The 13859-nt window shown below is 46.4% G+C and overlaps 1 protein-coding gene across 7 annotated transcripts in view; it reads right to left on the bottom strand.

Annotated features, from left to right (window-relative positions):
• LOC120529827 (phosphatase and actin regulator 1-like) overlaps positions 1-13859 on the bottom strand; it is a 269957-nt gene that overhangs the window by 54703 nt on the left and 201395 nt on the right. For 4 of the 7 annotated variants that reach the window (XM_039754010.1, XM_039754016.1, XM_039754009.1 and 1 more), the window contains one exon: positions 5280-5486. The exons of the other annotated variants lie outside the window; for them this stretch is intronic. In XM_039754010.1, the coding sequence (XP_039609944.1) occupies positions 5280-5486 (207 nt within the window). The remainder of the gene's footprint in view (positions 1-5279; positions 5487-13859) is intronic. 7 annotated transcript variants of the gene reach the window in all.

Raw genomic sequence — 13859 nt, 5'->3', positions numbered from 1 at the left:
TAATTGCCTCGACTCAGTCAGCCATAAATCGGTAAATGGCTGTGTCTGTAACAGACAAAGTGAGACGTTAAGCAAAACGGCTCCTTTTATTGGCTAACTGGAAAGATTACAACATGCAGGCTTTCGAGGCAACTCAGGCCCCTTCTTCAGGCGCGATGCAATCAAAAGCTGGCATATTGTAATCTTTCTCGTTAGCCAATAAAAGGGGCCATTTTGCTTAATTTCTCACTACATCCGTAATGGCTAACACGGTACAACACCCTTGTACTATAAAAGACAAAGAAAAGAGCAAATAAAAAACAGAGGGCACTCAAGCCAGGGTTGAAACCTGGCAGCACCATCACAGCAAGCAACTGTGGCAATCAGGACCCACCTGAAGGCTTAAAGTAAGAGACGGAGGGATCACGGGGACAGACAAAAATTCCATCCATCCACCCACCAATTTCTGAGTAAAGATACCCAGATGTCCCATTCACCGCAGTGATCCCAGGCCAGCTTTCAGTAAGACTCTCCCTTCACCACGACTGACGGGTACAACGTCCACATAACCCCAATGCCCCTGCCAATACCCCGCTCCCCCTCTTTCGTAACTCGTGAAGAAGACCTGACATGCTTAAAGTCCTCTGCTTGAGGCAGCACCTCATCCCTAACTCTACCCTTTTCTGACCAAGAGGGCAAAAATCACAAAAAAAAAAAATGTGAAGCGAAGGAAAATGACAACTTTACAAAAGAAATAAAAATACCAAACAGCAACGACGGAATCGTTAAACTAAATCGTGTACCGATGTTCTGTCAAACCTACAGAAATGCGACTCCAAAAGTGTTGCGCACAGCATACATGTCACCTCCTGTGTCACCGATTTGTGCAACCTTAGAAAAACACGTTGGCTGATCAGGAGTAACACCATGAAAATCTTAGGTTTTGACTTTTAAACGTTGGCGGCACGGTGGCACAGTGGGCAGGAGACCCAGGTTCGCTTCCCAGGTCATCCCTGCGTGGGTTTCCTCCAGGTACTCCAGTTTCCTCCCACAGTCCAAAGACATGCAGGTTAGGTGAACTGGCGATCCTAAATTGTGCCTAGTGTGTGTGTGTGTGCCCTGCGGTGGTCTGGCGCCCTGCCCAGGGTTTGTTTCCTGCCTTGCGCCCTGTATTGGCTGGGATTGGCTCCTGTGACCCTGTAGTTATATAGGATATAGCGGGTTGGATAACGGATGGACTTTTAAACGTGTAAATCTTTGCGTGTGCAGCGTATTTCGACAAGGCAGCACAACTCGCCGGACCATCTTGACTCAATGTGAAGTCGATAGAAACAAACAAACTACACGGGGCTGAAGATCGAGTCCTCGTCTAAACTTACAGAGCTTCTTCAATAAAATTTCAAAAACACAGTAACTGGCACAAGCGCCTGCCGCCGTGGGCTATGCAGAAGTAACGGGCCTGCAGGGGTCTTTATAAATCGGTCGAACTAAAGAAGCGAGTGGGAGCCGCAATGCAAATGAGATTTGCTTCAAAGCGGATGAAGAGCCGATTGCTGCTGGCAAAACATTCCTGCACCTACGTCAATATTTGGTAGAGAACTGAAATACGATCAAATAGGACGGCGGCGAAAGCGAGGGGACGATTGAGAGCGGCAGCCGGCGGACGAGCTGTCATTTCACGTGAGCCACTAAAGTTGTTATTTCTTTTAGTTCATTGGTGGCAAATTAAATAAACGAGTAGAACGTGCCAGCCATTCTGTTATAAAAAAAAGACACACAAACTGCGTATCTCTTATTTTGTTCCTCTTGTCCTTCCATGGACTTCTACAAAAGTCCAACCTGTTATTTTTTTTTTTTACTTTATTCTGTGTTATTTCGGGTCTGTTTTTCCCCCCTATGGAGGTCTGGAGAAATCCGTTCCTTCATTTATATTCACAACCGGGAACCCAACAAGTCCCAGAATCGGTCCAAAGCATGGGAGTAGGGTGCGGTCCTGAAATATGCCACTAGGTGTCGCAGTGCAGCGCTGCCACATAAACTTATCGGCTGGTTTGCCGTTTGTCTCTCGTTGTGAACGCCGTCTCCGTCTGAACACACCTCCTGTATAGTGCAAGATGGGCGGGTTGGATACATGTCACTAGGGAGGACCTTTGTGAGGTAAGGGGTCTGTTGCCATGGAAACAGACGCGGATATCCAGTTAAAAAAGAGTGCGAAGAGGCAGGAAGGGACGAAGAAAAGCAGGCCGAGCTTTACAGCGGAGGGGAAAGGCGTGAGCTCTCTGAAGCCAGGAATGAGATGGTTTCTTGTGGAGCACCAACGTCCTCTACAGTTTGGTGGTGGCCACCTCGTAGAAATCCCGATACACTGATGGAGTCCAGTGGACTGGACAGCTGAAAGGATCGAGATCAGAGTGAGCAACTAATAATCTCGTATTCTGGGATGACACGTCTGAAGAACTGAAACATCGGCAGATATCCAGCAGAGTTAAAGATGTTAAGATTGGCATTGGGTGTGACGAGGATGGACGGGATTAGAAATGAGGACATTAGAGGGTCAGCTCAGGTGGGACGGTTGGGAAACAAAGTCAGAGGGGCGAGATGGCGTTGGTTTGGACATGTGCAGAGGAGAGATGAGGGGTATACTGGGAGAAGGGTGTTAAGGATAGAGGAGAAGAGGAAGGACTAAGAGAAGGTTTATGGATGTGGGGAGAGGGGACATACAGGTGATGGGTGTGACAGAGTGAGATGACGAGGACGGGAAAAGATGAGAGAAGATGATGATCCACTGTGGTGACCCCTAACAGCAGCAGCCGAAAGAAGAAGAAGAAGAAGAAGAAAACTAAACTGAGTGGACGTTGTGGGATATTTTGGGTCCATGATTCTAACGTTATTTGTATACTGTATGCGTTGTAAGAGGTGGTGGGCAGTTTCAGAATCGGCACACGTCTGGGAAGTCTGTGTGATTTGCGTAGAATTCATTCATTGCACCGTTTCTCTGTGTCATTTTTGGACAATTTCATTAGTTGATGTAATCTTTTGGCGCAACCGGAAGGGGTCCGAAGGCAGTTTGGGGTCGACGTGCAATCCGTAATTAACATGTCACTATACACGTGGTGAATCATTGGGGTTACGACCGCTACAACAGCCCTACAGTTTGAACATCGGTGAACGGTGACACCAGCGGACGACCCTGCAGCTCACCTCATGGCCACTGATGGAGGTGCGTCAGGCAAACGGCCACCGGTACAACAAATTGTGGTTAATCAGTCCAGTGAGTCCATCGAGTTTGTTATTTCTGTCGTTTATTCGTGCAAAAGACTTGAATTATTGTGTTTCTCCGTGTCACCATTTTCAAGATCGGCCCCATCAGATATAACGGCTTACTATTAGGCAGCTTCCGGTCTCTGGAAATTTCCATAGTGTTAAAATATTTTCAAAGTACACTATATTGCCAAAAGTATTGGACCCCCCAAATCATTGCATTCAGGTGTTCCAGTCCCTTTCATGGCCACAGGTGTATAACATTGAGCTCCTCGGCATGCAGATGGCTTCTACAAACATTTGTGGCAGAATGGGTCGCTCGCTCCCAGGAGCTCGGTGGATTCAAGCCTGGTGCCATAATAGGATGCCACTTGTGCCATTCGTGACATTTCCTCACTACTAAATATTCCCACGGTCAACTGTCAGTGGTGTTATAACAAAGTGGAAACAATTGGGAACAACAGCAACTCAGCCACTAAGTGGAAGGCCACAGAGCAGTGACAGCGCATGCTGAGGTGGGCAGAAGTCGCCAGCTTTCTGTAGAGTCAATAGCTACAGACCACCAAAAGCTCAAGGACAGTGCAGCATAGAGAGAGAGCCTCATGGTATGAAAAGGGTCTCCATGGCCAAGCCGAGCAGCTGCAGCCAAGCCTGACATCACCAAGTGCAATGCAAAGTGTCGGATGCAGTGGTGTAAAGCCCACCGGCCGCCACTGGACTCGAGAGCAGTGCAGTCGTGTCCTCTGGAGTGATGAATCACACAATCCGATGGACGAGTCTGACCAGGAGAATGGGACTCGCCTGACTGCATTGTGCCAAGTGGAAAGTTTGGTGGAGGGGGGCATTATGGTGTGCTGGTTGGGCTTGGCCCCTTAGTTTCCAGTGAAAGGAACTCTTAATGCTTCAACATACAAAGCCATTTTGGACAATTTCATGCTCCTAACTTTGTGGGAACAGTTTGGGGATGGCAACATGGCTGGGCACACACACTGGCACACAAAGCAAGGTCTATAAAGAAATGGAGGAGTGAGTTTGGTGTGCAGGAACTTGACTGGCCTGACCTCAACCTGACAGGACACCTTTGGGAGACTGCGAGCGAGCCAGACCTTCTGTCCAACCTCACAAATGCTCTCCTGGTCACACATTCCCATCCACACACTCCTACACATCGTGTAGAGCCTTCCCAGAAAAGATGAAGATGTTAGAGCTGCAAAGGGTGGGCCGACTCCACATTAAGAAGGGGGTGTCATTAAAGTTCATGTGTGTTCATGTGCTTACGCCTCCTCCAGACCATGAGGGGGGTGACCGCCCTGGTGACTTTGGGGACCACGGGAATTGAGCTTGGAAGCACAACCCTATAGGGGCACGTGCTCACCACCAGGGGGCGCCGCAATGCCTGAGGAGAGGAAGAAGACCAGGGGAGTGCCAGCGGAAGCTAATCGGGAGGCACCTGGAGCACATCCGGGTGGGGAGTAAAAAGGGCCGCCTCCCTCCATTCGAGGGCTGGAGTTGGGTGGAAGAAGGACGAAGTCTTGGAGGAGAGGAGTGGTGGCGGCCTGAAGGGAGAGGCATTGTGAGGCCTGGACTTTGGGGGAGTTTTGGGGTTGTGTGCTTCACTTTTGTAAATATTATTGTGAATAAACGTGCGTGGGTTGAAACCAACGATGTCTGCCTGTCTGTGTCCGGGTCATATTCCACAGTGTGTACAGACAAGCGTCCCAATACCTTTGACAATAGAGTGCGAGTGTGTCCAGAGTTTAAATGCGCACTCAGTTATTAGTTTATATACTTTAGGATAATTAACACTCTATAAACAGAGCTGGACTGCTTATTAGTAGCCACTAGAATTCACTATAGAAGCACACACCCATTTAAACCTTTTGAGCACCTTTGGGACAATTCTCAACAATGACATGACAGGAGGAAAGAAATCTAGAAAATACAGGAAAAAAATCCTACCCTCTGCTCAGATGGCACGTACACCATCCCATCCCGTAAAGCGAAAAGAAGACGGGGAGCAGCTTAGAGGCCGCGCTTACCAGCGATATGGTTTGGGATCCTGGAGAGCGGTTTTGGAGGAAGAGCAGGGGGCTGTTTGAGGAACAGCGACTGTTTCACTGGAGTCTCTTGGTGGTCACCGGTATAAGACGGAGCCTTTTTAGATGGCGCCAAAATCAAGGTGGGCTTGGAAGAGGGGTCCTGGGGTGACAGTCCACTCTCCACAGACGTCTTAAATTCCTCTGAAACTGAAGGACAGCAGGAAGATTGGTTTAAACTTTCAAAAAGAAAAGAAAAGGACTTTACACTCCAGATTCTAAACCAGACAGAACTGCCCGATCAATATCTATGGAGCTTAAATGTACTTCTGCCTGAGACACGGATAACAGTGTTAAACAGCAGATACAAAGGTCTGTACTTCCAATAGTCTACGCTTTAGGGGAGAGGCAGGAGAAAGTCACAAGCATAACTGACAGGAGGTTTACGGCGATCCTGATGACTACGCTACTGTATCCAGCAGGGGGTGTTAGCTCCCTGGGTATGAGTTCTTTTGTAATTGCAGCGTGTTACATAACCCGAAACTATATAGATAGAATATAAAAAGGTGATACCCCTCTCTTAGTGATGCGGCGGTAAGAAATCACATAGGAGAAATAACTTTGCTCTCTTTAATGACGGCTTACGCTGCATAACAGACGAAGGAAGCCATGACAAGAACTCAGTTTAGGAGTGGGGGCCCGTTGTGTAGAGTCTGCCATTTTCATCGCTGCGTTGGAAGGATTTTCAGGATCGGATGTAATTTTCTCCCATCCATCCGTCGACTTCAAAGGTGTGCCGGGCAATGTTCCAAGGCTTTATAATCTTTCTTCACGTGCAGGCCCCCACTTAGGTGAATCATGCAGCTCCGAACAAGGGAAAAGAGGATACAATGTCATGCTGATTTTGACAGACAAAAAATAGTACACAGCAGTCCTCATTCTGATTCTGGGGTCCGTCAATGGTGTGTTCTGCTCCTACTCTGCTCAATGCTTGTATGGAATTGGTGTTGGGCAGGGTCGTGGGGTCCAGCGGCTGGGGGGCATCTGCTGGTGAAGAAAGATCCACGCATCTTGACTTTGCTGACGATGCTGTGATCTTCATGGATTCAATGGAGGCTGTGATCGAGGCGTTCGAGAGACTGAGTGAGTGGTCCTGATAAAAACCAAAGAGCCAGGCCTTTAATGACCTCTTGGGCACGGCCATCAGCAGTGTGTCTGTTTGTGGAGAGAGTGTCGACCTCGTCATTGAGAGGCTTACTGACCTCGGCAGTGACATTCATGTGACTCTGGTGACTCTTCATATGAAGTCAGTAGACGGATTGGGAGAGCGTGGGGGGTCATGAGGTCACAGGAGAGGAGTGTGTGGTGCTCCTGATATCTGCAAAAGGACGAAGGTCCAAGTCTTTAGAGTCGTGGTCACTTCCTGTCTTGGTATATGGTTGCGAGACATGGACGTTCTCCAGTGACCAGAGACGAAGACCGGACTTCTTCATGTGTGTCTCACTAGAAAATCCTTGGGTACCATTGGTTTGACTTTGTGTTGCTCATGAAGTCCCGAATGATGCACATTAATTGCATTGGCACTACGGCCATGTGGCGTGGTTTACCCGAGAGTGATCCAGCTCTTAAGACCCTCATTGTTGGGGACCCAAGTGGCTGGACCAGGCCAAGGGGTCATCCACATAACACCTGGCAGCGGCAGATAGAGGGTCATTTCTGGAGGGTGGCACTGGACCGCGTGTCTACCTGGGAGGTTGCCAACCGGGATCCTGAGCAATTTCAATGTATTGTGGAGGCTCCCCAACTTGACTAGACTTGCAGTCCTCAGTCTGACTGGCCATTTCCCAGTTGTGTCTATCTGTCCTGTCTTGTCTTCTATTATAATGCTTGCCTAGCAGTTCTATGTGGTGAACCCCTGTGCTAAATCTGGCTCTGTGTCAACTGTGCATGTGAGTAGGAGAAGGCAGATTTATAAAATATATAGGGTGGTCCAGATCTAATCATGCAATTTTCATTACGCTATAACTTATTAAGTTTATCACATAGAAAATAACTCGATAAATCCTGGACCATTGAGAAGTGTGCGAATTGACGACATGAAGAATCGTCTTCACGCCGAACTGGAATCGTCCCCGCATAAATCAAAGTCATCCAGACAATCTGGACCTGCATAATTAGATCTGGACCACCCTGTAGTTGTCACAGACACAGTGACAAAGGGTGGAATGTAATAAGCATAAGTGTAATATGTCACTGTACTCTGTGCAAATACATCTTGGGAGATGGGAGATAACGTCATCCGATCCTGAAAATCCCTCCACTGGAATGGCAAAAATGGCAGACCCTACACATTGGGCCCCCAAATCCCGAACTGGGATCTTGCCATTGGCTTCCTTCGTCTGCTATGCAGCGTAAGCCGTCATTAAACAATGCAAAGTTATTTCTCCTCTGCGACTTCTTACCGCCGTATTATTGATGGAGGGGTATCGCCTTTTATATCCTATCTATACTGCTCACAAAAATTAAAGGAACACTTTTTTTATTGGGCCTGGCATGAAATCAATTAAACCTGTCTGATAATTTTCTGGTTGGTTAAGCAGCTGAGGTCATTGTTAATCACTTTCAGCTGTATTGGTGTTCATGGACTTAACGACAGGTGCACTAAAGTGGCAACAATTAGAAAACCCTCAAAACAGGACTGGTTTTACATGTGGAGGTCATTTCAAGTTTCTCCCTCTTGATCTTTTTTGGCTGGTTTTCCACTCGTGCTAGTTTTGGCTTGAGTAATCATCTCTACTGGCAGTATGAGGCGATTCCTTAACCCTACAGAAGTTGCACAGGTTGTCCAACTTCTCCAGGATGGCACATCCACACGTGCTGCAGCAAGAAGGTTTAATGTGTCTCCCAGCACAATCTCCAGAACATGGAGGAGATTTCAGGAGACTGGCTGTTATTCTCGGAGAGCTGGACAGGGCCGTAGAAGGTCCTCAACCCATCAGCAGGACCGATACCTGCTCCTTTGTGCAAGGCGGAACAGGCTGAGCACTGCTCGTGCCCTACAGAATGACCTCCAGAGGGCCACTGGTGTGAATGTCTCTACCCAAACAATCAGGAACAGACTTCATGAAGATGGCCTGAGGGCCCGACGTCCTGTAGTGGGCCCTGTGCTCACTGCCCAGCACCGTGGAGCTCGACTGGCATTTGCTCAAGAACACCAGAATTGGCAAGTCCGCCACTGGCCCTGTACTTTTTACAGACGAGAGCAGGTTCACCCTGAGCAGCTGTGATAGACGTGAAAGAGTCTGGAGAAGACAAGGAGAACGATATGCTGCCTGCAACGTCGTTCAACATGACAGGTTTGGTGGTGGGTCAGTGATGGTCTGGGGAGGCATATCCATGGAGGGACGCACAGACATCTACTGCGTAGGAAATGGTGCTCTGACTGCCATAAGGTATCGAGATGAAATCCTTGAACCCATTGTCAGACCCTACGCTGGTGCAGTAGGTCCTGGTTTCCTCCTAATGCACGACAATGCCCGGCCTCATGTGGCAAGAGTATGCAGGCAGTACCTGGAGGATGAAGGAATTGAAACAATTGAATGGCCTTCACGATCCCCTGACTTAAACCCAATAGAACATCTGTGGGACATTATGTTTCGGTCCATTAGGCGCCAGGTTGCTCCTCAGACTGTACAACAGCTCAGGGATGCCCTCATACTGATCTGGGAGGAAATGCCACAAGACACCATCCGTCATCTCATTAGGAGCATGCCCAGACGTTGTCAAGCACGCATACAAGCTCGTGGGGGGCCACACAAGATACTGAAAAGCATTTTGAGTAGCAGAAATGAAGTTTTTGAAAAAATGGACTAGCCTGCCACATCTTCATTTCACTCTGATTTTAGGGTGTCTACACAATTGAGCCCTCTGTAGGCAGAAAACTTTTATTTCCATTAAAAGACTTGGCATCCTTTTGTTCCTAAGACATTGCCCTGTCGTTATTTGTATAGATATCCAACTTCATATTGAGATCTGATGTGTTTCTTTAAAGTGTTCCTTTAATTTTTGTGAGCAGTGTATATAGTTTTGGGTTATGTAACACACCGCAATTACAAAAGAACTCACTCCCAGGGAGCTAACGCCCCCTGCTGGATACAGCTACACACACATAAACAGCTCCCATCAATGGATTAAAGGACTTGCACACATCTACAGATCTAAATATGCAAGATGGTGGTGGGGAGGGATAACCAGGAAGCAGCTCTGAATCAACAATAAAACTTTATTTTATACGTTGCCTTTCCACAGCACTTTGCTGCAGCCATATAACTGTTCCTCCCAGGGCTTTTGTTTCTTTATTTTTGTAACGGCGTGTTTTATATGTACATCTTGGTGTATTTATTTATTTTTTATCGCATAGAATGTTTTTGAGGTATTTTTCTTTTTTTATGATTTCAATGCGATTTCTTTACTTTTCATGAGGACGTCAACTACATCATACGATATGACGATGAAAATGTGCCGGCGGCCACATTGCACATTCTCTCTTCAATATCCGCTCTAGAGTCAGTTAGCGTCTTGAACACGTAGGCCCCTAGGGTTAGGTTTCTACTTCACTTTTTGTTTTTTTTATCTCTTTTTGCCATCGATTTCCAATTCTCGTTTTGCCCTCGTGATTTGGTTGCCTGATTTGTTTCTCTTTTTCGGCTCTAGCATGGATTTCCCTTTTTGACTACGAATTTTAGCTTTGTGTTAAAATCTTCTGGTTATCTTTCTTGCTTACAAAAATCCTTAAAAACCTGCATGTTTCTGTTTATTTATACACTCGCTGTCCGCCATGGATCCGCCCGCGTAGTAGTGAAACAGGACAAACATTAAAATCAATAAAAAAAAGGTAATAATTTGAATAGTAGTGAAACAGGACAAACATTAAAAATCAATAAAAAAAAAAGTAATAATTTGAATTGAAAAGAATTTATATGGTGGCACGGTTGGCGCAGTGGGTAGCACTGCTGCCTCGCAGTAAGGAGACCTGGGTTCGCCATGGATCCGCCCACGTAGTAGTGAAACAGGACAAACATTAAAAATCAATAAAAAAAAAGTAATATTTTGAATTGAAAAGAATTTATATGGTGGCACAGTTGGCGCAGTGGGTAGCACTGCTCCCTCGCAGTAAGGAGACCTGGGTTCGCTTACCGGGTCCTCCCTGCATGGAGTTTGCATCTTCTCCACGTATCTGCGTTGGTTTCCTCCTACAGTCCAAAGACATGCAGGTTAGGTGCATTGGGGTCCTAAGTTGTCCCTAGTGTGTGTGTGTGTGTGCCCTGTGGTGGGCTGGCGCCCTGCCCGGGGTTTGTTTCCTGCCTTGCAGACGCCCCATGACCCTGTAGTTAGGATATAGAGGGTGGGAAAGTGGATGGATGGAAGAATTTATATTGATAGCTTTCATATCCGAGGGCGTCTTGATATACGATATTTTTGGTTTTACTATCAGGGGAGAGAATGCAGCTGTGATCTCTTTGCCAAAAACGTAAAAAGTTGGAAAGGTATCTCTGGCCTGGTGGAACGTCAAACATTGGCACTGTAACTGATCGTGTTCAGCACTGATGGTAGAGCACCCCCTGTGTGGGGAGAAGAGCAGGTGGCCATGAAATCTCTGCCAATGAGATACCCTCTACCCTCTAAAACACATGTAGCTCTGATCTCTCTGTCAAAAACATCAAATGTTACTCCTTAACAATCTCTAGATGATAATGTCGGCTGAACAAACAGGTATCGCTAGCTAAGCGGAGGTGAGATGCACTCCAACACGTGGTGACGGGTAGCTCGACTGGCACGTGAGTAAGGAGGGCCCTGCCTCCGTCTCCCCTCGGCCTGCAGCCTTTCTCTCAGATGAATGCAAATAAATCGGTGCCACAACCGAACTATGATACGAGATGAGAGAAGTTACAAAATCAACCAAAATGTTCAAGCAAATTCTATTTAAAAACTCGATCTAAATCCATTAAGTAGTTCTCTCGCACACTAACTTACTAGTTAAGGTTATGTCTTGAGGCTGGCGCGTGAGTGAGGAGGGTCCCATGCCCCCTCCCCGCTGCCTGCTGCGTCTCTCTCGGATTCACGCGAATGTAACGATACCGCAAGTGAACTATGATACTTGCCGTGATGAAACAAGTCGCAAAATCAACTGGAATGTTTCAGCAAATTCTAGAAAAAAAAAAAAATCTAAATCCGTTAAGTAGTTCTCTCGTGAAAAGTGGACAGCCGTACAGACAGATGTTGGATATTCTATAGAGAGAGAGATATATTGCTTTTTGATTAATTCTTTATGAAGGTGACTTTCTTTCTTCTTTTTTTATTGTGTAATGTCTCATATATGAATCATTTGTATTTTATGGTTAATTCTGTTTGTTATTGTCCAGGTCTATTATATGCTGAGCCCAAAGGGCTGGGGCCTCCTGACGCAGGAGCTATGGGGGACCAACCTCAGCCCGATGCGGAGTACTTGGGTTGTTCGTCTCACCTCTAAGTTTACTCCTCATCAAGAGGAGCAGATGCAACATCTCAAACTAGCTGATGGTCTGCATAGAGTCAACCCAAAAAAAGGCTGCAGGACTGGATAACACACCTGGTTGTGCGGTCAGGGCATGTGCTGACCAACTAGCACACAGTCGCCCACATCTTAATTGGGGTTGTCATTCGGCCGTGTTTCAAAGTCTCCTCTATTGTACCCCTGTTGAAGGTGTCAATGACTAGCGCCCCCTAGTACTCACTCCCATTATGATGAAGTGTTTTGAGAGTCTGGTCAAGGCCCACATTAATACTCAGACTCTTTCCCCCCCATAATGGATCAGCTCCAGTTTGCTCAACGTCCTAATTACTCCACTGACACCATAGCCCCCGCACCCCACCTGGCGGGTCGAAATGCGTACGTGCATACAGAACCTCAAGGACAAGCTTGGTCTACTGGGCCTGGACACCCCACTGCACAACTGGACATTAACTTAGGCTTCCTGGCAGACTAGCCTCAGTCAGTTCAAATTGTAAATAAAACATTAAACCCTATCCTTCATTTTGTATATTTTGAGATGATTTGGAAATTATTCTCTTAATTTTTGAATATATATTATTATTAAATTGTTATTATTTCAAGCAACTAATTGCGTTTTTACAGTTCCCCTGTCCTGTCTCAGATTTACAGGTTTAGGCCCCATTCGTGTGTGTAGGCCACAAGCCTGCTTCTTGAGTTTCAGGACCAGGCCTACATTCTTGCTTTGAGGCCTACTTGGAGTTTCAGGCCTGTTCTTGAAAATGAGCTCGTTATATTTTTAATGTTTTGTGAACTCTGCGTTGCAACATTTCTATAATGTGAGCAATGGCAGGTGATGAAAATCATTTAGGGTCACAGAGTAGGGATTGGAAAATGCAATTTTAGGATTTTATTCAGCATTTTTCTTTGGGACAGAATTCTATTTATCAAATAACTCACTTGAATTGATGAGGCATCTGTCCACAGTGAGAACCAGTCCAAGGAGATTGACTGTGTGACGGATTACCCAGCTGGGACACCAACTGTATGGAAGGACCAGGGGAGAAAGCAACTGCAGGACAATACCTCCCCCGGGACACTAGAGGGCATCTCTCCTGGGTGGCTGTGGCACCATGGATTCCTGCAGAGTATGCGGAGAGTTGGAGTTTGGCACAGCCCTGATGGGTTCCATGGGGGCCACCAGGGGGAGCTGCAGAGACCCACATTGGACTCTCACCACATCTGGGAGCGATTCCAGGTCTGACTAATGAGCCACATGGAGCACTCGCAGGGCCATCACAATTCAGAGAGCCAGAGTCGGGAGGAGTGGAGACGAAGGACAAAGAGGGGAAGAGGAAGAGAAAGAAGAGAGAAGAAGTGTGCTGTGCTTTGTGTACTGTGTGCTGGGGAGCAGAGAAAAGCGCCTCCCGTAAATAAAACGTGTGTACTGGACTGGAACTTGGGTGTGCCAGCCTGTCTGTGTCGGGTTAGAGCAGCTGAATGTGCCCCGGTGGTCTACAACTGCCATAGCACTATTCATTTGGTGTGGTGAAAGGCACTATATGATAGATAGAGAGATGTAGAGATGTCAAAGACACCAAATGATAGAGAGATCGGAAAGGGAAAATACAACAGACTGAGATTACTGTATTATATTGTGTGCTTCATATCTGTCTGGTAGTTGCTTTGTAATCAACTATATGTCATAGAACACCTTCTCTAGCTGTCTTTTAATCACAGTGTCTTTCATATCCATCATATACTGACTTTCACTTCATTCTAAGAGACAATATTATAGATAGGAAGTGCAGTAAATAACAGAAAGAAAGAGCGATATATAATAAATAGATGTCAAAGACACTACATTATAGACATTAAAGGCACTATAATACATATAGACAGTAGGCACTATATGATATATAGGAGATGAAAGGCACTATATTATAGATGAATAAATACAGTCATATGAAAAAAGTTTGGGAACCCCTCTTAATTCTTTGGATTTTTGTTTCTCATTGGCTGAGCTTTTTAATATCTGACATGCCTTATGGACA

Source organism: Polypterus senegalus, chromosome 5 (genome assembly GCF_016835505.1).
Source record: "Polypterus senegalus isolate Bchr_013 chromosome 5, ASM1683550v1, whole genome shotgun sequence".
Taxonomy (NCBI): Eukaryota; Metazoa; Chordata; class Cladistia; order Polypteriformes; family Polypteridae; genus Polypterus; species Polypterus senegalus.
The sequence above is the reverse complement of the archived record's forward strand: the minus strand, read 5'-3'. Positions and strand labels throughout refer to the sequence as shown.